The sequence below is a fragment of the Micropterus dolomieu genome, linkage group LG16, assembly GCF_021292245.1.
Source record: "Micropterus dolomieu isolate WLL.071019.BEF.003 ecotype Adirondacks linkage group LG16, ASM2129224v1, whole genome shotgun sequence".
Lineage (NCBI taxonomy): Eukaryota > Metazoa > Chordata > Actinopteri > Centrarchiformes > Centrarchidae > Micropterus > Micropterus dolomieu.
The window spans coordinates 6,970,141-6,995,695 of record NC_060165.1 but is presented as its reverse complement, the minus strand read 5'-3'; the positions used below and the strand labels follow the sequence as shown (position 1 = coordinate 6,995,695).

The window sequence follows — 25,555 nt, the reverse complement described above, 5'->3', positions numbered from 1 at the left end:
GTGGGAGAAAAGGCCTTTGGTCTCACCTTGGTATTAAAAGCAGCTCATTTATGTCTAGGAGAAAAGAAGGAAACAACTATGAGGCTGGAGCCCATCTGCTTCAAGGTTCGAGGTGTTCTGAGATGGTATTCTGCATACCTTGGTTGTAACGAGTGGTTATTTTCGTACACACAACTGCTGCTCACTGGATATTTTCTCTTTTTTTAACCCTAACCCTTTTTTGGTGGAAGTGGCCAAAACTAAATTATTGAATCTTTAAAGCTGTAAAATCGGGTTCCTCCAATCACAGCTTGCGGAAAACAATAATTGGTTCCTGTAACTGTTATACAGTTACCCTCCCTTGATTCTCCAGTTTTAGTGCTCTATATAAGTGTAGACAGCTGAAATCCTACACTGCCGCTGGTTATTGTGTTCAAAAGGCTCATCTGTACTTCGTACTGAGCTGTTGTACCCATCATAAAAGTATGTCTTCCCAAGGATTTTGGTTGTAATAAATGTTTAACTGATACCTATCCAATTTGTATTGGTTCAAAGTAAAAGGTTAAGCCCCTGCCTTCATTTGATCGACTCAAACGTTTACATGGAGTACTTTCAAAGAGAGCTGAATCCATTCCTGTCAGGTGTATGAATTCAGTCAGTAGCTTAGCTGGGACTTGCATGATAAACATTTATTGGTCTCTTGAGGCCCACTTAATCCGCAGGCAAGGTTTGATGTGGGCAGGCAGTCTTTGGTCCCACTGCGGTCGGACTCGGAAAAGGATTCTGGGTCGGGGTCCCCTGCTCATGTTGTCTGCCCAAACCATTGCGCCTCATGTCTTCCCCTTGATGTGGCAGGTTTGAATGGCCCTAATAAAAATTAAGGAGATCATAAATGCAGGATGGATGCGCCATGTGTTTTGTTGGATAATGCATGTGCCCCGAAAGAATAATCCAAGTCCTTCTGCTCAGCAACTGAAGCAGTCTACATGCTTTTCATTGGAGAAGTTGTGTGTGTGACCCATTTTTACTTGGTTTTGTGTTCAATACTTAGCTGGAGTTTTATATTACTTTACTTTACTGTATGAAATAAACTAGGAAATGTATATAGTTTTTATTGGCCTGTATAGCACAACCTTTCTCTAACCTAAAGGGTCTAATAGGGTCTACTTTAGAAATATACACACAAGTTTCATGGTTTTCCCTCCCTGTTCATGACAGTGTGAGTGTATTTAAGTCCCTGACAATGTTGCGCAGAAGAACTTAGTTTGGTCAGTGTTCTTGCACTTCCCATGGTTTCCTAATGCAGTTGAAGGTCACAGTTCTTCTAGATGCACCTGTTAGTATGAAAAATGGATCAAATGACTATGTGTATTTTGAGAGGGGTCTCTGTTTTAGTTTTACAGCCCACAACTTTACTGAGAAACCCACTGCGCTGCCTGCCCACCACCAAGAAGCACACAGAAAAAGTAAGCGACACGCAGCTGGTGAACATAGTGAAGCATTTAGCCGCTAAAGAGACAGATATTACAATTAGTAGAAGGAAGAGACCCAAAACAGAACTAAAAGGAGAGTGAATACTGGATTTACATTCACCAGTTAGCCAGAAATACAATTCCATTTGAATGCTAATGTTGCTTCATGTCTGCTGGATGTGGAAATAGGCAAGAGTTTGCTAACATGTTTGCCGTAACAACAGTGAAAATATCCAAAGCTGCGGTAATTGGGGGTACTCTATTAATGCCCCTTTTAAGCCATAATTATCTTAATCTTATCTAATGTTCTTGGGATTAGAGTTGATTATAGCATTTATAGCCAGAAGCCGAATGTTCCCATAATGCTTAGATTTGGCAGTAAAACTGCTTGATATCTATGTTAGAGTTCCAACTTAATGTTAAATCTCTTTTTTTGTGAGCTTGCAAGGATGTTTTGGTTGTGATTGGTGCTAATATGAGACAGAGGTAAAATAATCAAACCTTGTTTGGGTTTATACATATGTCAGTAATGGATACAATCCTTCTATTGTGTTGCCTTTAGGTTTTAAATGCGCACAGTGTGATCTGGAAACTTCCACTCCACCAGATGAAAGTGTTGGAATGTCACATGGAGGTGTTTTTGAAGGGACGCATGATTCACCTCAGACACGGACCTGAGCGACGATCCTATGTGACTCACTTACAACAAGCTTTGCATATCCAGCCAGAGGGAAGGGATGCGTGTGGGGGTGGATGGGCTTCCCTGAAGTATTTCCATCATATGCCAGGCCTGGTCGTCTGGCACATTTACTGTAAATGAAGGAGCCTGTGTGTTACGAAATAAAAGCTAGACTGGTGAAATCACCCACTATGTAATTAGCTTTTTTAGCATATGACTTCTTAACGTCTTTACCACATTGGAGTCTTTTTATAGATTTCTGCTGGGAACAAAAAGCCGGCTGGTGCACATGAAGCTGGGATTAAACAGAATGCTGAAGTTTTCCAACCAAATGAGAGCTCACGGGCGCTAATGGCCACCGATGCTTTTTTAAGGAAGGCAACTTGTTGTATTGAACAATCTCATAAAAAAGATCAATAACTGTAAATTAAAGAATCTTACCATAAAATAGCCTATGTCTGCAGGAAAGGTTCAACCCACTGTTAACCATTGACTCTGCTCTATCTATTAATAATAGAAATGTATATTATATTATAGCAGGAAGAAGCTCCAACAGAGGAATATACAAAGTGAAGGAAAAGAAGTTATTCAAATTCCAGATTCCAGATAAAAGTCACTGAATGTTTTACAAAAAATATTAAACATTTTATATACAAACCAAGGCAAGAGTCATAAAATGTAAAAACAAACGTAATTCAAAAGTCAAAATTATTATCATCATACATATTTACAGACTGATCACACCAGCCTTTAAAGAGGCAATGTTTTACGTACACAGCTTGTTAACTTCTTTAAGCCTCCTCTGCTGTAGTATAAACTGTTCTACATGGGAGAAATGGTTTTAAGAAACTTTTTACACATGAGTAGATGGTACCTGATGGACCTGCAGACAGTCTGGCTACCAGTGTAAATGTTTATGAGCTGAGGCAGTGTTATGTTTGGTCTCCTCCCTAGTCTTGTAATATCAGTGACAGTGCATTTTTTGTGGTCAGTAAGTCCATCAGAAAACAACAGTGAGTGCATGGCTCTCATGTGACGCTCCGGTTTCATCAGGGGCAGAGGATGTGGTTGTCTATCCCCAACATGTTCAGTGTCTGCCGTCATTGCCACACTGATGGGAATGACTGGAAGGAATAGGTCCAGACAGAGTGGGTGGCTACAGCCCCCTCCACCCAAAACACTCCCGCGGACAGACATCCACACCGTGCTACTGCTGTGCTCCTCTCAGATACGTGCTGGACCTCAGGCATCTCATCATTGATACACACATAACTGCTGTAGAAGTTTTGCACTTCTGACCGTCCTCATTTAGCCTGTTTATGTTTGTGAAACACAATTAATTCTAAGAGTTTAGCCAAAATCGTTTGGACATTTACAGTAGCAACTTTAGGCAACGTTGGTTGGGGCTGAAGACTATAAGTTTAAACGTGACACATGTGGAATATTATTTTGACAGTTATGTTTTACATCTGTCCCTTGTGAGCCCACCAACTTTACAGAAGTGCAATGCAAAATTATTTGTAGTATTTTGAAATTTAGTCGCATACCCTTCTTGTCGTCAGCAGTGAAAAACGTGTTGAATTTGATTGAGGCAGAATTACTGACTGTGCCCATCTAGAATATCTCACTGCTTGTGTGTGTTGTGTGTGTAAATATACACATATACACACACAGATCAGATAATAAAGCAGTACCTGCCTGAAGGCCCTTAAAATGTCTGTTGATACTGTGCTTATTGGTGCATATTCCCAAACTATTAAATTGACTCAAACCTAGGGTGACCATATGAGAATAGGTGAAATTCAGGACAGGGGACTTAGGGGTGGATGTGGCATCCAGTACATTCAATTCAGTGTCAACGAACAGTAAAATGTGAAAGTCAAAACTCAACGCTAGAATTAATTCATGAAGTCAAATACCTGTAATTAGGAAAAAACACACTGTTGTATATAAGAGTGTGTAAATCATGATCCCTTTCATACAGTTTATTTAATTTCATCAGTGTGGTGCCTATCACATCTGTCTGTGCAACATACATGTCAGATCTTTTCTCCGTGGTTGCTAATCTTCCCATGTCCTCGCAACTGCAACTTCTGCTATCTTGAGCTACACTAGAAAACAAATAGTGTAGCTCAAGATAGCAAATAGGGACAAAGAACATGCACCGGAGCTTTTCTGGGCTCCTGGAGAAAATGTGTCACTCTCTGAATCACATTGTGTCTACTGTATGACTACCAGTGTCTTAGTAATAATTTAGTTAGTATCACTTGTAAGATTTGCATTAAAGTTGGCATTTTCCATACTACTAAATACTTCATGCATACAGTACAGCACGTTAAAGTGGATAACAAAGTGGACCTCTTCATACGGTCTCACATCCTATCTGTATTCTGGCACTTGTGAAGTGATAATGGAGACAATTAGAGTACACTTTATCTTGGCAGCGTGTCGGCCGGGCCTGTACTCTCAGAACCTGTCAACAGAAGCGGCGCTCACACCCTCAAGCAGCTCGATGTCTTTTCAAGTCTCTGCACAACACAAGCTGACAGGAACTTTAGGATGTACAGTCCTGTCAACTGTCGGGGAGGGTTTGGATGAAGTGATAGCAGCTGTTTGGGTGTTCCCCTCTTCTGCGCAGGTCTGACCTTATATCTGCATGCATGATCTGGCCTTATGCCTCCCGCCCGAACATCTTCTGGTACTGTGTTTATTTAATTGTGGGCTTCACCTAGAGGTGCCCACCTTGTGTAAACGTTGTTTTTTCTTACATGCCTTTGTGAAAATGCAACATGCATGAAAGCATTCTGAATTTCTAAAATGTTGAGGGGGAAAATGGGTCTTCAGCAATGTCACATCTGTCTAAAAGTATACCTGAAACCCACACTAAAGGAGCATATTATTTTAGTGCAAAACTCCATGCAAATTTTGGATGGTTATGCATAGAAATGTATGTGCAGTATTTTTATTTAACCATCAATAAATTATGCCAAAGTACTGTTTGTTCTTTATCACAATCACTGTAAATCTGACCGAAGAGCCCCTTATATAATCTGGCATTGCTGCCTAACAGCTATTAAACACAACAGTGGGGAGAGTGCTTTTGAAACTGGAAAAGTCCCTCTTAGATCACATACCATTTACAATCATATCAGTTGATTTATCAAGGGGCGTTTAAACCACAGGGAGGTTTGAAGTAATATGTTGATGTTTCACCCACTTCAGTTCTACAAACTATGAGGAATAGCATGTTTGTGGTCTGTCTGGTTTGTCCAAACCCAACCAGCGAGCTGTGGTCTTCAACCTAGCTTCCCAGAACCTCACTCTTTTGCGCAATAAACCAACATCCTTCCGACTCCACCTCATGCCTCCTAAACTGGCTGCCTTTAAATTCAGTGGAGCCAGTGCGTTTCTTTTACAAGGCCACGGTTCTGGGCACTTCATGTACACATCCAAATCAGTTGCAAAGGAAATAGTTTTCCGCTTTTGGTTGTCTCTGAATGTGGTGTTGACCACATGTATGTCTTACTGTATAGTTAGAGCACCAAGTACAGTTCTGAATGTCCCTATTGAGTGTATCATTCTTTAGTTAGCATTTGCCATGTGCCAAGAAAGCAAATACAGACTCCACTACCCGCACGCGTTTATGGAAAGACTCAGGTTATCACACCAGCTAATAAGCAGATGTTGTTCTTGTCTGCAGGTTACAAGCCCTTCCTACCCCGTGGTGGTCAAGATGGGGCACGCCTACGCTGGCATGGGAAAGGTAAGTTCCTTGAAATACACAGACAAAAACACTCACACGTTAATTAGTTCATTTATCTAATGCATTATCACCCTAAAACCAATTTTTTGCTAAGAGTTAGATGAGAGTGTTGATGTCTCTCTCATGTCTGCTATGTCTGTATGCTAAATATCATAAGTTTTAGAGGTGGTTAACCTTTGGGTAGCTGTTTCCATCTTCATGCTATGCTAAGCATACTGTCTCCATGTAGCTTTATACAGAGATGCTCAAAAGTCTTTGAGCTAGAGTCCAAGTCAAGTCTCAAGTCTCTCGTGGTTATTACGAATGTTGTATCACCTGCTGCGTTTAATCCAGGATGCTAATAAAACTTCATAGCTATAAGGAATACTGAGAGCACAACCATGTAATGTGCAATGCAATTAATTAAATACTGTAAGTCAATAAAACTGTGACGTTGCATAATCAACAATAAATCTGTCTGTTTTTAACTTACAAAGCACAACCATGTAGCCTAATGTACAATGCGTCTACAAGTAATGACAGCTTATAAACTACTGTAAGTCAACAAACCCTGTTGAGTTTCAAACCCAGTGTAAAGTTAACTAAATAATACTGGTCAACAATAAAGCTGTAACATGTTTTTAACTTACAGAGCACAACCTGTGCAATGCAGTTAATGTCAGCTTATAAACTACTGTAAGTCAACACAGCCTGCAGACTCTCAAACCAGTGTAACGTTAGGCTATAACTAAATAAAACTGTAAGGCTACATGATCAACAATAAACCTGTAACCTCTTTCCAGCCAACGGCAATAATTAACTTGATGGCAGCCAGCGGGACGAAAATGATTACGTTAATCGACCACAACAAGTTTGGCAAGTAAACAAACGCTCATTCATCTTTTCATAATGAACGACAGTCGGGGTTAACCTCTCGTTGGTCATAGCTGAAGCAAGAAGCAAGCTAACATTAGATGGCCAATGCTGAGCTAAACATGTTCACTCACCACATATTTGCGTTCAGCGTTTCTTTGTTTGGGTCTTGTTGTATGACGTTTTAAAGCGAAAGTTTATGATGAATGGCTCAGCAGCTGCCGGTGTTTGTTGTCCTCTCTCATGTGCGGCCGCGCGCAGGTTGTTACGTAGGCAGGTTATAGGTAACGGAGGGAGGGAATAACGGCAAGCTCATCAGACGTGTCCTAAACAATAAACATTGTTCACAAGTCCCGCAACTCGAGTCCGAGTCGAGTCTCAAGTCTTTTGAGGACGAGTCTCAAGTTGAGTCTGAAGTCACTGTGTGTGCGACTTAAGTCGCACTCGAGTCCGAGTCTCTAACTCGAGTCTCCATCTCTGGCTTTATATTTAGAAAGTGATTTGCCAAAATGTCTAACTATTCATTTAAGCCAGGAAGACAGTAGAGGACTTTTAAAAGTCCAAATGATCATGAAAACAGTCTGTGTCACACTTGCAACAACTGACTTTTGCAGACAAGCTCACAAGTTCAGATTTCCTACCTTTACCAACTCAGGTTACAGGCTCACACTTATTTGTAAAGATTCCAGTCATGCAAATCAAACATGTGGTATTATCACGTCAGCTTTGACTGGTCTGAGGCGAGAGATCGGGAACCTAAACCCCATCTGCTCTAGTTTGTACACACTAGCGCTGTCTCTCCACGATCTTAAAAATGTCCCGTCATAATCAGGCTGTATAGTGCGTAGTGTTTACTCTCACTGAGCAAATAATCTGATTGCTCCAAAGGCAGAGGAGCTCCCAGACAGACACACTACTGACAATGTCTGAGTACAATCCACCGGACTTGTGATGTTCTCTTACACAACAGTCTGGCCGGCTAACAGTTTCAGACAATGATTATGAACATGATTGCTGCAAGGAAATAACGGTAGACAGATTTCTATCATCTCCGTTGATTACATTATGAGAGATGAACAGTCTGGAACATTTCTTTCCACATGTATTTATTTCAAGACATGGAGTTACACAACTGATACAGCAAAAAGAAGGTTTACACACTTCTCCCGAACACATATCTCTCTCTCTCTCTCTCTCTCTCTCTCTCTCTCTCTCTCTCCCGCCAGTTACTTGGATTCACAGAGGAGACACTTCCTATATGTCTTTGGCCCTCGTCTGTCTGGATAGGCTTGGCTTCCTGTTCAGGAGCCAGACATGCTATAGAATTTCCCATAAGCCTCGAGGGGAACTTGGCAGGCCCTTGAAGAGCAGGACCTTGTTTAACCCCTCAGACCTCACAGAGCTCTGAGATCAGACATTTGGAACATGTGGGGTTGAAGTCATTGCTGTTTTGTTTGCTTTTGACAGAAAGCTGTCACTTGTCAAGTGTAAGTAAAGTAATTTGCAGTTCTAACCTGTTAATTCCACATTTACTTACCCAAACACTATCTATATATTATTACACCAACTATAACGACATGTAACACTTAAGTCTAAATCACTACCACATGAATTTGTGCCTTTATCATTATTACTGTAAAGATAAATGAGTGAACAGTGATACCACCGTGAGCCACTAGGTTGACTTAAATTTCTTTACAGCACAAAACAGGAAGAGGGCACTGTTCTTCCAAAACAAGTTACTTTCAGCAGGTTTATTCTAAATTTAAAGCAAACGGCCTTAAAGCAAATACTATGTAACAACATAACTTTACTCTTAACAATAAAATGTTTTGTTCAGAAGCAATAAAATACACACACGCTCAATTTGATGCATTTAGGGTGTTTTGCTGCTACAGATCTGGTATGAACAGTATCTTATGGTGGCTAATGTTAGCTAACTGGATGTTTATCTCACCTGTCTATCACTGGTCTTGTGTGAGTTTAGTGTGCATGCCGTGGTGCCGACAACTGCATGCACGTTGTGGTTCCTCGTGGGTCTATTTCAAGTAGCCAGCTGTTTAAAAATGCTACAATATTCTTTGTGTGGTTCATCAACGGTGATAAATTATCCGAAAGTCCTGCGAGGTGCAGACAACTTGGCACAACACCGGCATCTCCTTCTCTTCAGCAAGTGTTCCTCTTCTGACACACATACACACACACACGCACACGCTACGCTTACACATGTGCACTGACGACCAAAATGGCATGATCCTTGTTTCGCTGCGAAGCTTCGACTGTGAGATTGACAGTCAAATCAGGCTCTGCCCATCAAAGCATCAAATCTTCGACTATTGGGGGTCAGCCCTAATGTTTGTATATGCACATTTTAAAATGTGGCTACTCATTTGGCCTCTTTCATTTGACAAACATATAACATAGCCGTGTGAAGCATCTAGTTTCCCCGTTACGTTGTTTTAGACCTGTCAGGCTCTGTGTTTAAGCTATTATTTCATTTAGTCTGGACACTGACCAGTGTGACATGACTTTTTCCACCAGGTGCTGCTCTTCATCTCTATGCCAGCGTTTCACCATCTCTGGCTTACCTTTTCTCAGTTTCTGTTTGCATCGTTACGGTTTGTTTAGTTTATTCCGAGGAGTTGCGTAATTCTCTGGATGGTTTTTCGTGCGTATAGCTCAGAGCTGGATTTGCCACTAGCTATCAGGTTCTACCTCTGGAGCCAGGAGGTGAACTGTGAGTCACTTCCCCTCATTCAGTTGATTTTGTTGTTTCTACTTCTACCCGCATACTGTAAACAGGCATGGTACAGGGCTCAGCCTAAGTGCTTCAGTCATTGTTAGCAACACTCACACTATGAAAGAAGTTAGCTGAAAGCACACATTTATAATAACCATGTAGCACATACCTTTATATAATTTATAAAATAATATGATAGACAATAAACAATGATACACCTAGATTAAAATAAAAAAGGAAAAAGATGTTGATGCTGTTTTGTTGCAAACAAACACTATTGACAGAAGGACAACATAAGCCCTCTGACAGTCTGCGTGACTTTAAATTCATAAGCAATAAAAGCCACCCTTGCTCTCTGAAAATACACTCACAGGTTTTGCTGCTATAGCCTTACTTGGTCTGGTATGACCAGTAGCTAATGATACCTAATGTTAGAGAATGTCAGCAAACTTTAGATAAGTCCGAGCACTTTGACTTTTCTCTACATGTGTTGCTAATAGATTGTGTTTTATCATGTCAAACATGAACATTTCAGTGGTTTTATCGCCAAAGTAAAACAAATATAAACACTATCACACCGGGAGACATGCTCTTTGTTTCCGGCCTTTGGTCTCATTTCATGTTCCCTAATAACTGAGGTTCTCCAGTGTAGACGCCGGAGCGTGTCCTGTATTACCGCTGAACTCATGGCTTCAACTCTAAGAGAAATAGTTCTTAAATTGAAATTATCTTCATCTTACGTGTACTTAATCAGCTTGAAATGAATTAAATATATTTTCTAGTCTGGCTTCAGAGCTTTTTATGTGGATTCCAACAATTGTTTTCATGTTATTACCCGTCAAAGTAACAGCGCTGTTTATGGAACCACTTTAACCATCAAAGCTGTCCGTCCTGCTTTTACACATTTAAATCTATGTTTATTGTTTTGTGCAATTCTCGCTCGGTTTTGCTTTATTTGTTTTCCCAGTGTCGGTTCTCTTGTTCATTGTTTGAGAGTGTTGCATGATTTTTAATGGTCTTTGGGATTTCTTTGTTCCACCCGGAAAAATTGTATTTCTTCTTCTGCGGTTTTAGCACTCTTAAACACGGCGTTAAACTGTTTCCTAAGACCTCAAAAAGTGTCTAATTTTAATTTGTGCTTTCCATTCTATACTCCATATTGGTCAGTGTAACAGCAACTGAACTGCTTATGCATCATCTATGGCACAAGCTATTTCTTTTATGATGATCTAGCTGTTAGATAGTACTATAATCCTTCTGACTGTTTAAGTTTAAACTGCAAATTTGTATCCCCGTGTTCGACAACATCAGACCTTGAGTCATGCAGTACTGTATATTAGCATCTGAGGCAAAACTAGTGTACACCCCTAGAAAGGAAACAAAGCCTACTTTAGATAGGTACAAGGTCAGTTTCTTGAAAATGATGATGATGCAATTTGTAGTTCACTTTATGCTACAAAGCAAATTATATATATACAAAAATTATAAACGAAAATGATTGTGAGTTAATAAGCATTACATTCACTAAGTTCACTTAAACTCACAGACGAGTTAAAACCCCAGAGGTAAAGACAGGGCTTCCTGGTTTCTCCATCTGGTTTGTCTTTTTTCATGATGGCACCTCACCGTTCCTACCACTTCCACTGTGTAGAACTGTGATGATACCAGTGAGAGGTCTGGTGATGACTGAGTGGAAGCTCTGGCCTGAATCATTTTGCATCTTAGACACTGAGCTCTGACAGTCTGCCATACATTAAAGCTGCTGATTAATGTTTGTTTGCCAAGATGCCCCATTTCCCATGAACTGATGGAATACACCTCATAAATATGTGTGTCAACCTAGTTAAATAAGATTAAAAAAAATAGCACCACCTACAGAAACATCATCCATAGAAAATCCAAAGAAGAAGACATCAGAGTAAGGCTGTTGAAATGACAGGTGACCCCTGGGAATTGTAGTGAGGAAGCCAGTAAGAGCTCTTGTATCCAAGATGGAATGTAGATAAATAAATGGTCTTGCAGACTTCCACTGAGGGCCAAAATGTTGTTCCCTTCCTATGCTACAATGTCACACATCATCAATTAGTAATTATCTTAAAGTTATAGTGTAAATACCTTTGAGTTTTATGTAAGAGCCATGTTTTGTGTTGATTGGTTCCCATTGCGTCATTTCCACTCAGTCTGTGTCCACAGTCTAACAGTCTAATCACTTGATGGGGGTGAGGTGACGTAGTTCACAGCCGCCCCTGGCAAAGTTTCCATCCAGGGACCCTTTATTATCCCGCCAGTGTACAAGTGTGAAATTCCTGTGGGATTTTAAGCAGCTACTGCCAGCTTTGACTGCACACATTTTAATTATCCGCTCACTAACGAGTGGCGTCTCTCCCACAGATCAAAGTTGAAAACCAACAGGACTTCCAGGACATCACCAGCGTGGTGGCTCTGGCCGGGACCTATGCCACCACCGAGCCCTACGTCCAGTCCAAGTATGATATCCGCATCCAGAAGATTGGTAACAACTACAAAGCTTACATGTAAGATGTTTTGCATCATACGTTCGACACATTTGATGTACAGATTACAGATGTAGTGAAGCTACCCATAAAGTTTTGCACACTTTCACATCAGATATTCACCGTTCTTGTCAGAATGGAAAATCCTCTGAAACAGTATTTAAACCATCATTAGACAGCACATAGTAAATACTGTAGTTCCAGGAACTATGGAGCACACACAGGAACTCACACAGGAACTGCACATTTTTGTTTCCCTCGATTTGAAAAACCATGAAGATGGGACAGATTAGTCTAAACTCTAAAACTCTCCAGAAAGTTGTGATTTTTGTTTTGTTCAATCTTACTGAACCAAAAAAGCCCAACCGAGGTAAAGGCCAAGATAGGCAGGAATAACAAAAACAACAGAAAACAGGTCACATAAAATATTTCACATAATCATCCATTAGAGACCAGCACTCATTACTCAGTTAGTAAGACTTTGTTGCTTGCAAGTTGTGCTAGTTACCAGACTCATGTTAAAGTATAATAAATAGTTCAAGAATCACTATTAGATTCTGAGATGTCTGTACTCTCACAAAGTCATGGTCCCATTCCTCTTTCAAACCCACACACCCATTTGGAAACAAGAGGCCGTGTTCTGTGAAGTCCTCCGGGCATATAGCGACAAAGAATAAGAGTCAACACCCTCTTAACTTTCAAGTCTCCAAACAATTACTTGACCAAAAGCAGGGGAACAGAGTAGCCAAGCCTTATCTCATCTTGTTTCCCCTGGCCTCACCATGATAGCATGTCTTTAAATGGCTCTGACACAAACATAATGTAGGTGTGGATGGCAATAATCATCACTGATGGACTGACGATAGCTTCTCCCATGAGCTTTTCTGTTGTGCTACACAAGCTTGTGAGGGCATCAGTCTTTGGTGGAGCATTATAGCTTTTTGACTGGAGGCAGGTTGATTCATTTGTTGATGTTTTCTTTGATTTGCAGGAGAACGTCCATCTCTGGGAACTGGAAGGCCAACACAGGATCTGCCATGTTGGAACAGATTGCAATGACTGACAGGTGGTTTGACTCAGAGATACTGTGGGAAAATTCTGATACAAAATACTTTTGTATATGTTTTACCTTCCAATACATCTGTCTTCTTGCTAAATCTCACATATATGTTAGAGTTCAAATTTATTTGTAACTGTGAGCCTTGTTAAGTCCAATTTACCCTTCATGATATATCCAGATTATTGGGTCTTTAATGATTGGTTTATCAGTTATTTGTGTCAATGTGTTATAGATACCGGATGTGGGTGGACTCCTGTGCTGAGATGTTTGGTGGCCTAGATGTCTGTGCAGTGAAGGCTGTCCACGGAAAAGACGGCAACGACTATATCATTGAGGTTGGTTTGTTTTCAGAATAACAATGATAGCAGGAGGATAGACACTAATATTTTGCACCTTTTGTGTATCTTGGAACCAAACACAAATATTTAATAGAATAATTGAAATTTCATCAAAATGGATTGGATGGATTTTTACTAAGGCTGCACCTGTTGAGTTAAAGGTGGGGCGCTAGACAGAAAACATTTGGAATGTTAGTAGGATCTCATGCCAGTCCAGTGTAAACGTTACTTTGGATTCAGTCTCCTGCAGATAATACTTTTCATATCATGGTGAAAGTCAACAGGGAAAGGCGTTGCCAGACTTGATGGTACACGATCAGCCTTGAAAGAATGATTAGTCTGTAGACCAAACACAGGCAGGAGAATGAAAACAACATCAGGAGTCAGCGGTCGACTCTCTGCGTTCACCACCAGCACCGCCTGTTTATTTTGAGTCCACTGGTAAAGTGCAGTTTCCACTTTGTAGACAAATAAAATGGCTGGGGCATGACCTGACACAACTAATTTGGTTGAGGTTTGGGGTTTCATGTGAAAGAGGTTGCTCATAGTAATGAAACCATAGAGACCCTGTCTCTGCAGTTTTCACCAAGTATAGGAGTATTTTAGCGTATTGTAGCTAATTGTTTTGGTTTTACAGCCCATATCTTTACTGTTTTGGTTCAGCCTCACTGCTGTCATTAGTGTTGTTTCTAAACACAGCAGGCAATTTTGAGCTCTGATAAACCTGCTGCACAATAGCTGCCAGCACCAAATAGCAAACAGAAAAACTGCTAAAGGAGACCAAACCTCAACTCTGTTTCCAGCCACCCCTGGCAGCTGTTTTCAGCAAAAAAACACTGTATGCTACCTGTCCAGCATCAAAGGGAACACAGAGTTAGCAACTAGCATAGGACATTTACATGCTGAAGAGCTAGATATTCCCCTCAGAAGATGGCAAAGACCAAAAAAGTACTAAAAGTGGACGGAAAATTTTAATTTCATTCACCAGGGGGCCAGAAACACAACTCCAAATGAATGCTTATGTTGCTTTGTTGGATGTGTAAAAATTCAACTAACATGTTCGCTAACAATGTGATGATGTCACATTGCTATTTACAGCTTGTTTCCATTGGCCCGAGAGGCCAGAAAAAAATCTGTGTTTAGTTATGAAGGCAAAAAGTTTCCTAATATTCAACAATTATACAGGAAGAAAAGTATCATAGAAGAGGCACAGGAACCAATTTCAAGCTCTACATGAGCTTAAAATAGACTTAAATGCAACTCAGCAACAAGATGGTTGAGTTTTGAGTTGGGGGCATGACTTACTAAGTGGGCATATCAGTCTGCTGTCAGTACTGTTGTCACCTTCTCCACTGCCATAAAAACTGTTCAGGCAGATTCAGCGCTGTTTTATGGAGGTCATTGCAAAACAGGAAATCAGTAGCCGAGAGGAGCCGTAACATTGCCTTCAAAAGTCCTCACACAGGATTGCCTGATGATACACCACAAAAGAGGATGATATGTTGGGAAATTTTCCTTCAAGGATTATGCCCAGGGGAAAAGCAGGAGACATATAGTTCATCTGTTATCAGTTTTGTTTTTAGAAATGTCTCCTATGTCTTCAAATCTGAGGAAACAGGACCTTCTGGGACTTCTGATGTCCCCATATTTAGATTGAGACCATGACATCACACTATCTCAGGAAATATCTACCAGCTCCCCAGAGAGGTGTGGTCTTGGAGCCGGACTGTTTGGACAGAGAAACTGGTGACACAGTGGAGTAACAATGTTCTCTGACGAGCTCAACACTTCCTCCTCCTCATCTCCTCCTGCTCTATCTAGCTCTCTCTCTCTCTCTCTCTCTCCAACCCTTCAGCATGATGGAATTCAATTAACCGCGACACGGAAGAGCTGTCGGTCCATCAATCTGTTTTTTGCTCCAGACAAAGACATCAGCCATGATACCTCTCCCTAATGAAAAGTAATGAGCTGCTCAGAGGCACTTCATTAACAGGTTGCTACGGCTGGTATTAACCTGAAGCAAGCTCCAGCTTTCTGTCACTTCACTGAAAAAGTCTATAGACAATGGAGGTTGCTACGACAGCTGTGACATGACATCACGCAACATCATGACACAGTACAGCTTAATGTCAAATGACATGATAGTGATTATAAAACAACAACAATAAGACCACACTGTAAGAAACCTACTGTGAAATTCATAGTAAATAACTGGCAGCAATTGACCAGAAACTTACTGTAAAACAAATCACAGTAAATAACTGGCAACAATTGACCAGAAACTTACTTTAAAACAAATCACAGTAAATAACTGGCAACAATTGACCACTAACTTACTGTAAAACAAATCACAGTAAAATAACTGGCAGAAATTGACCACTAACTTACTGTAAAACAAATTACAGTAAATAACTGGCAGAAATTGACCAGTAACTTACTGTAAACAAATCACAGTAAATAACTGTCAGTAATTCACCACTAACTTACTATAAAACAAATCACAGTAAATAACTGGCAGAAATTGACCAGTAACTTACTATAAAACAAATCACAGTAAATAACTGGGAGCAATTGACCAGTAACTTACTGTAAACCAGTCACAGTAAACAACTGGCAGCAATTGACCAGAAACTTACTGTAAAACAAATCACAGTAAATAACTGGCAACAATTGACCAGAAACTTACTTTAAAACAAATCACAGTAAATAACTGGCAACAATTGACCACTAACTTACTGTAAAACAAATCACAGTAAAATAACTGGCAGAAATTGACCAGAAACTTACTGTAAACAAATCATAGTAAATAACTGGCAACAATTGACCACTAACTTACTGTAAAACAAATCACAGTAAAATAACTGGCAGAAATTGACCAGAAACTTACTGTAAACAAATCATAGTAAATAACTGGCAGCAATTGACCAGAAACTTACTGTAAACAAATCATAGTAAATAACTGGCAGCAATTGACCAGAAACTTACTGTGGATTTCACAGGCATTTTTTACAGTGCAGCTTATAAAATATAATGCATTTGTACAGGTTAGACTAGGCATTTATTCATTACTTATAATTATCCAATAATAACACATTCTGTTAGGGGTCATTCTGTCACCTGTGTTTACTTTTGATACTTCAAGTACATTTTTAGCCTTATACTTTTGTACTTTAATGAATGCAGGAATGCTGTATTTTTATACTGCAGGATTGCTACTTTTACTGAAATAAAATATCTTAATACTCTTTCACCACTGCTGTCATACCATATATCAATATATGATCTGTGATATGACATGGCATGATTAAATGGCACGTGATGCACTGGTTTGGCACACGAGATGAACAGAAAGTGGCAACATGGAAAAGGAATTTTTTTATTTTATGAGGCCTTTAAACCATTACAAACAAATGATGTAATTGAGACGACATACTTTGACATGACTCAATACCATGACATGATTTTACTTGACAAATGACACTCAAGACACAGCATAACATGACAATCATGATGTGATAATCGCCGGAGCTATTTGGATGATACAGACAGAGATAAAGAGGTGAAAGGAGGCACATTAAGTAGGGTTAAGGATACACAGTATACTTAATAAGATAAACTCAGATGGGATATCCATAAGCTTTTTTTATTTTTAACCTTAAGTGAATCATAATAATCATTCAGCTGATTCAGAGGGTAGGAATGCAAATGTTGCTATCTTAAAGCTAAATTTCCTTCCCATCCCTGTACCGCGACTGCACCATCATTTCTGAATGAGGACATTTCACATGATGTGCTCTGTGAACTTTCCCATGCAGCGGGATATATGGTCCAGACAGAACACTGTGCAGCTCAATAAAAGTACTGAATAACACCTCTATGTTCCAGTGCTGAAAAGGCCAGTTGCAGCTCCAGTCTTCTGCTAGATGACGTCTGCTAGATGACTCTGTATCCTAATAAATCAACAGGGTGGATCCCAGCTCTGCTTGCCACCACACACCGTTTGAAGTGGGGTATGGCGATCGCCTGCCAGGCCTCTGCTCAGTCCCCTGTGGTAATGACTGAACTGGCCAAAACACCGTGCAACGCCCCACCTCACCACCAAATCCTCGCCAAGAGGCTGGAAGGGCTTTAAAGGGTTCTCTGGATAGTGGTTCTGTACAGAACAGTATGAACCCAAATGGTTAGATCTCAACTACTCAGAAAAATCTAAAGAAAGAAATTAAAAAAACATAAGAATAAAAACACAGTTTTTCTATACTCCGGATTCCCTGGATTTATGACGCTGAAGAATGCGTGAAACTAAATTTTAATTTTACTTTGTGGTTTGATGTGTTTCCACATGAAACATGATGTTGGGAGAGGATTTACCATCAGGAAAGGCTTAACTAAAGGGACCTGACTGAGAACTGATAAAGGATGACTTGGCTGGGTCTTACCAAAATCATCAGTCATGTTTTATTGGATAGAACTTACTGCATATTTTTCAAAAATCTTACACTTTCACATACTGTAACAAAAACAGTGGGGCTTTCATACAGTGCATGTAACAGTAAACAGTAAAACAATATATTGTGGAATTTCAGCAGATTTTTTAATTGTTCTTTAATTGACCCTTTGCTTAGCCACGCCCCCATTACTTACATGCTTTTTGTTCTTCCACTGCACTTATGCAGTTTACAATAATAATTGTGGCATATTTACCATCACATTTCATAGTAATTTTTGAAACAATGGGTTCTTGATTTCAGACCGAGGTAGACAAAAGCAGCAAATTTGCCAGGTGAGATGCCACTCACTGGTAGATTTTATCAGCTGTAGTTAGCTGGCTAATTAAGCTAACATTAGCTCTTAGTTAGTTAGTTGAAAACGCTGTCTATGGCAGATTTGTTAATGTTATCTGCTAATTCGAACCCTTCTTGGCTGCTTAGCATAAATACTTTGATGTATTTTCAAACAGTATGTTTTTGTTTAAAGTTACCCAAGAAAAGGCATTGAGAATGAGGATTATATATAGTCAGTATAGACTGTATGACTGTATATACAGTTATATCATCCAGGACCAGCTTTTGGTTTTGTAATGTTGCCCAGATAAAACAAAACATCTGAAGACGCCACCATGTGATTGGCATTTTTAACAATTCCTTTTTATAGAATAAACAATTATTTGATTAAGTGTAAAAAATCGTTGTGGCAGCCCTGCAAGTTCTGCATGGTTCTGTAGATATATAGATCATCTGTAGAACAGTGTGAAACAAGCCTTAAGCGTAAATTTTTTATTTCTATATGGACATTTTTTTTTAAACAACAACATTAGCTACAACAGGTGCCAGGCTCTTTGTGTTCATCAGCAGTGTCTTGTACCATCAATAGTAACAAGATTTCAATCCAACAAAATACCAACCACACCACATGAATTGTGAGTTTATAAGTTTCCAAACTAGTTTGCCTGGAATTGCTCTTGAGGGACCAAGCGATCAAGTTTTTTAAAATTGAATTTAACTGATGCCACTAATTAAAGCAAACTACTACCAGAGAAAAGGGAAAGCTTGGTCTAGTTTAGTGAAATTAACTGGTGCAGTGTTTGTTTGCAATGGGATCCCTGCACGCTCTCTGCAGCACGTGGTTGGGCTCTGCTTGGCGTACACTGTGTACATGAGTATCGGCACATGGGTGCAGCCAGTGGCTGGGGCGTGGTGCTGCAGCCCCATCCACGACGCTGAAAATCTGCATCCAAGCCAGCAGTGCCAGCAGCCACACTTCTCTGCTCCTGTTTGTTTTGGTCCTCAGGGAGGAGTCTCTGAGGCCCATGTGCTCTGTGGTTCTGCAGTACACGTGTATGTGCATGTGAGCTCAAGTGGTGGGAAAGTTTTTTTTTCTTTGAGGTTAATTATTTGTGTATGGCAGTGGATGTGGTCTGTGCTCTTCCAAGTCATACCCGGGGCAACATAATATTTACAAATGGAGTCACCATGGACAGATTATGAGACAACGGGCCCCTGGGCACAGACATGTAAAAGACCCCCCCCCCTATCCATCCTACAAAAGAGCAAGACCCTGGGCCAGTGCCCAGTAGGCCCGTTCAGAAATCCATCCATGGGAATCCCATTTTATCTCCTGCTCACTAAAATATTTAAATTTTATAATTTTTGCCCTTCAGAGGTTGGCACAGAAAAATAGCAGATAGTTTGAAAGGAGAGATCTTTGTGTTCAAATATACATATAATATAAATCAGGAAATTGAAGCAATATCTCATGTCAAGCTGCACATGCACAATAACCTAATAAAGCTTCTCTTTTTACTTTGGTTCATGTGATTTAATATCAGAGAGGACTCAGGGGCTAATGACTTTTGAGGATTTTAAAAGAAAAGCGCAAACATCAGACATCCTCTCTTACCCTGTTTTTGTAAATTTTACGCCCCTCTGCAGGGTCTCAAAACCCTGACTACACACTGCTGAGCTACTCTACAGTGGTGGTGCATCTCTGTTGGAGAATGTAGTAGGACAGATCCAGGCCAAGGGGCTTTCTGAGGAGTATGATGCATGGGAACAAACAGAATAGTCAGTGTCATGCTCAGTGCATCCGGTAGTAAATTGTATTTCAGGCCAGCAGAGTGCTGTATAGCTTATATTGTCTGAGATCTCTGTAAAATGACTCATCATTGCTGGCAAAGACCACAGAGTCCATCATCAATGTCATTATTTGGGGTCTGAGCACTTATAAGAGATATACCACTGCCATCTAGTGGAGGATTGATAAAGTTCAATTTCTGTGGCCATACAGGAACCTGATTGGCCGTTTTTCTGTCTCTGTAGGTGATGGACAGCTCCATGCCTCTGATTGGTGAGCACGTGGAGGAAGATAAACAGCTGATAACAGAGCTGGTCATCAACAAGATGGCCCACGTGCTGCTGGGAGTTTCCACACCTCAGCCCTCCTCTGTCAAGGTACATCAGTACATTACGTCTGATATATTACCTTTATACTGCTATTAGAAGTACTGCAGTAACTACAGCTAATGCTGTTAACAGTACACTTGATAAATAAAACTGCTATCATAAAACAATGCATTCTTGTACTACTATGACAAACCACTATTATTTACCACTGCTTCTATCATTATTGATATTTCTGCTGTTACTATTACTACTATGGCTACTTATAGTATTGCTACTAATTAGTACACCTGTTAATATAAATGAATGGGCATCAGCTTTGATCATGCTATCCAGTTCTTCTTAAAACATCCACGGTGTTGAGAGGGGATTAAACATGTTATAAAGCAAGGCCCTTCCTGTGATTACTAATGTTTCTGTCTTTGAATAAAAGTTGTCTTGTCAAATTTATGTCAACTATTTATGTAAATATTAATTATATTATTAAAGAAGGATTAAATAAAACTTACATTTAGTACAGGTACAGCTAAACTAATTAAATCAAATGAGAAAAACCCCAGTATTATACCTGTAACTTCTGCTAATGTTCTTGCTGCTGTTATTTTACCATGACCATGAAGGTATTGTATTGTCATTATACATGTTGTTTGATGAGCCTTAATTGCAGCATAAAAGTCAAAGATCTCTGTGTGCACTTTCAGGCGTTAGCTACAGAAACAAGCAGCTTAATTGGTCTTGAAGATGAAGCTGAAGTCCATTTCATGTTTTATTGCTCATTATATGATTTTAGGACTCCGGTTTTTAGTTGAATATCCTACATTTCTAACCTGAGCCGTGTTTCAGGAAGGGAACCATTGGTGTGGCAGGTTTTATTAAGTTATAAGTTCTTTGTTTGGAATGCAATGTAGGAAGTAATGTTCATATCTGACAAATACTTCCCCACTGTGCTGGCCACTAGTACGTGCATGACTCAAAAAAGACTCTTTGTCCTTTCATCCACAGACCACACAGCCCAGACGAGGTAAGAGACACTTCTTGTTTGTTTATCAATGTAGAGTAGCGGCTGCAGCAGTGTAATGTTAAAGTAAAATGTTTGATCTACTTGTAATTTTTGTGTACCTACTGCAGGGGGACACCGCTCTGCTTCCGGCTCTCCATCCCAGTCAGCCCAGGGTACACCTCAGCGAGCCCGGTCAGCCACCACCTCACCCAGCCAGGCCTTCCAGCCCGGTCCCATCCCTGCCTCCTCCGGGCCTGGAGCTCAGAAACAGTCACCCCAGCTGAAGTAAGTCCACACTGGGGTCCCATTAATAGCACACCAATGATCCATGACCCATGATACCAGATACCAACAGATCAAGATTAATAATAATAATAATGACTTTAATTTTGACTATTTAAAGTATTAAATTTTACTCTTCTCAAATGTCATTAGTTATGCTAATAATGATTTACTTTAGATACTAGTACTGCATGTTGCTGCTACAGCAGACAAAACTACACTAAAGGCATGGTCACATTACATCTCTGTTTAATAAAATCCACACTCTGATGTCACGTTTCTGATGCAGGTAATAAATAAACAGTGATCAGAGCAATCGCAAATAATACAAACAGCAGATAAAAAGGGATGTTGTTTGGCTGCAGTGAGTGTAAGGACAGTGACTGACTGAGTGTTTGACAAATGCTGTATAATCAACAACTTTGCAGACAGCTGTCGTCAGCCCACTAGACATACTAGCTCCCAAAGTTAATTGATTAATTTACGCCCACGCGAGAAAATTCAGACTTACTGCAACATAGCTCTGGTACTGTATAGGAAACATTTGTGCGAAGGTCACATTCGCATCTGACCTTTCACCTTTCCTCTTTCACAGAAAAAAGTAGTAACTTAACTACTGTTCCCTTTACTGCACAGCAAATCCCAGTCACTGACCAACACCTTCACTGAGACATTACGAGGAAACCAGACCGACGATGAGGCCAAAGCTGAGACCATCCGCAGCCTCCGACAGTCTTTCGCCAGCCTCTTCTCTGACTAAAAGCCTACCCAGAAGCTTCCTCTTCCTGTCAGTTGTCAAACAAAACCCTGACTGGTCTATCTGTCATGGAGTGTCCTTCCTCCTCAGAGCCTTAGCTTCCCGTTCCTGCTCTTTCCTTCTCACTGTTTGTGAAGTTTAACACCTGGTGCATCCCGCTGTCCTAACATCAACGATTAATTCATCACTAGAAAGGCCAGTAGAATTTAGGGTTCTTAGATGAAGGACCCCGAGGTGTTGACCGAAGATGTCAAATTTTAAAAGCTGATACATTTGCATGTGTCTTCCCTACAGAAGATATTAAGTGGTGTAGGATGTCAGTGCAGATCCTACCAAATCCCATTCAAATTTCTTTAACTTTTACTCAGATTGATGATTTTGTATGTGTCCTCCTTGCTGTTCATGCCAGTTAAATACAGGTGAAGAAACAGGTTCAAATAAACATCAGTCCAGCCATATCTTTGTCAATCTTTCCTGACATGCCACTGTAACTGTCTCTTATACCCACAATCATGTTATTATAGAACAGGACTGCAGTGTTCATAAAGGATGGAGACATTTTCAGGCATCTTTATGCTGATTTGATGTGTTTGAAGTTGAAACACTTAAAATGCATCAATAAAAACATGAATGCCAGTTTGGATGTTGTTGTTTAGATCAGCAGTCAGCCAAGGGCAGCTCGGCCTTTCTAGTGGTGAATACTTACAGTAAATAATCAGAATCTAGCTCATACTGCTTGGTGTATAGTCGTTCTGCATTCTCTTTGTTCAACTAGTGAAACTGTTCATTATTGGGTCACGTCTGATTTGTTTATATATACATTGTTTATTCAATTGAATTTCTTTTAATTATTTCAATTGCCTCACAGCTTCCAAACTGTTTGCAGATGTCTACAGCAATATTCTTATCCAAAACTGTTCCAGTTAACTCATGAGAAATGTACTGAATCCTCACGGTTCACCAGCGATTTTGAGCATCTTGCCAGCAGCCACATTTCTCAGACATCCATGGGATGTAGACGCATATTGGCTTACATAGTAACTCCTCTACCTAACATTACCAAAGTGCTTTTTAATAAGAACATAAAAATCCCCCTTTGCACTGGGTCAAGAAAACAATCACACAGCGAACCAACCTTTGAGCTTGTGATTTCACAAGGTGCAAATGCTGTACTGGCTTACAGCTACTGTCTTCCATCACAGCCCAGATCTTCCCCTGCAATTCTTCTTTTTCTTGCTGTTTTGTGCACTATGGTGTATTTGGGGGGATTTGTACCATACCTACTACTGCTATGTGTAAAGGCGAACAGTGAGGATGTAATATTTTTAGACTTTAATGTGCTTAAATATCCACTGAGACAGAAAAGGTTTGGTTGTATAACATCCTCATCTTAGATCTTTATTCTCCTTTGTTCTCTACAACCAGTGTCAGCTGGGATTGCAGATAATTTATCATCCTCTTTTTTTTAGTTTTTGGTCAAATGGTATGTATGCAACATCTGCAATGGTAGCAAAGCAGGCATACAGAAACAGAACACCAACACAAGCTCATTATCATAACCATTCTATAAACTAAATGTTAAAATATTGGTAAAAGAAGTTTAAGCACACTTACGCTTACCAACTGAATACTGTCTCAGTGTTCCTAGCACTAAATGAAGCCTTTTACAGAAGACATTACAACGTTCTTCTATTTTAAGGAAATCATTTGGAAGTCAATTGTTAGCAAGGTAATTTTCCCCTAAATATTCCCTTTGTGCATCCATGGTGCAACAGTTTGTTTGCATCAAGCTTACAGAAGGAGGTTGACTGTTTATTTGGCTTTCCATGCACAGCACAATCACAACCTAATAATCTCTAAATTGCTCTTTTAGCAGGAAATGATCAAGTCATCTTGTAGTTGGATGTGTAACTATCTGTGCAACAAATTAAATAAGCCTAGGTATGTTTTTTTCCTCCAATTTCATTTAGAGAAACCTGGACAAACAAAAACTTAATTAGAATCCATATTCCATCCAATTTTCTGTCAAAATACACCAAACAGAAATATCAATGTGACTGCAGTGTGGGATAGGACATTAGGACATTAGAATATCTGTGAGCATTATGCAGTAGTTTAAACAGACCTGTCAAGTTTTTATTGTTCTTTTCACAATAACAAGAATAACAATAATGTTGACCCCCATTTTAAGGTAACATTTATTCAAATGCATGAAGCTGTATACAATGTATGGTGGTGGTGGTGGTGTGTGTGTGTGTGTGTGTGTGTGTGTGTGTGTGTGTGTGTGTGTGTGTGTGTGTGTGTGTGTGTGTGTGTGTGTGTGTGTGTGTGTGTAAAGTTGTAAATTTGCTATTATCATTAATAATACCATCGCAAAAAAGAATTGCCCATTGTTGCAATAATCATGTTTATAACAGGTTTTACGCCATTTTGATTTCGAACTATAAAGCATGACACTTTAAGAGAAGCTGTTATTTCTTTTACCAAGCTTTTATTTGGTGTTTAGCTTTGGCAGAAACATGAAAAAACTAACATTGTCTGTTCATTATGCTTCATAAGCTCTTAGCGTCAAAATACACACTACAGTGCTTGTTACCAAAAAAAGTACAAAGCAATGATCGGGATTGTGGTTTTCCTTCCACAAACAGTTGCTCTGGAGGAAAAAATAATGTTATTGGTTGCATTTATCATCAGTGGCTGGAGCCATAGAATCACAGTTGTTCTATTCTGGTCTAGTTAATTGACTTTTTGCTAAGCCCCACCCTCTTAGTACCTAAGAGTATCTAGTTAAAATTTCTGTTTTTATATATTAAATATGCGGTTTACAATACAATACAGTGTTTTGACTGTACAGTGGGTCCTTGATTCCAGACAGAAGTAAAAAGTAGCTTTTCATTGAAATGACATTTCTTGGCTGAAATGACAGCTGTCACTAACTAGATAATTAAGCTAATGTTAGCTCCATGAGTTAATTGTTGTCTCTACCTGACTTCTTAAAGTTTCCAGCTGACTGTAATGCTGTAAAAGGATGTTAAATGTGCACTGTTGCACCCGTAACCACACCCAACAATGATGTCATGGGTATTTGGGGAGTACCCCTGTACTTCAGTGCAGCAAGGTGTGAAGTTAAACCACTAGAGGTCAGCAGAGACAGGCTTTTCACGTGCTGTTGAGTTACTCTTTAATCTTATAAGAGTAAAGACATATGAAAACTGCAACCCCAC

The 25,555-nt window shown here is 39.8% G+C and overlaps 1 protein-coding gene across 2 annotated transcripts in view; it reads left to right on the top strand.

The window, feature by feature from the left end:
- LOC123985178 (synapsin-3-like) overlaps positions 1-22,882 on the top strand; it is a 112,434-nt gene extending 89,552 nt beyond the window's left edge. For both annotated transcript variants that reach the window (XM_046072599.1, XM_046072598.1), the window contains exons 7-14: positions 5,831-5,893; positions 11,877-12,019; positions 12,990-13,064; positions 13,291-13,393; positions 20,212-20,343; positions 21,295-21,313; positions 21,421-21,577; positions 22,211-22,882. In XM_046072599.1, the coding sequence (XP_045928555.1) occupies positions 5,831-5,893; positions 11,877-12,019; positions 12,990-13,064; positions 13,291-13,393; positions 20,212-20,343; positions 21,295-21,313; positions 21,421-21,577; positions 22,211-22,334 (816 nt within the window). In that variant the 3' untranslated portion in view covers positions 22,335-22,882. The remainder of the gene's footprint in view (positions 1-5,830; positions 5,894-11,876; positions 12,020-12,989; positions 13,065-13,290; positions 13,394-20,211; positions 20,344-21,294; positions 21,314-21,420; positions 21,578-22,210) is intronic.
- Positions 22,883-25,555: the final 2,673 nt, after the last annotated feature.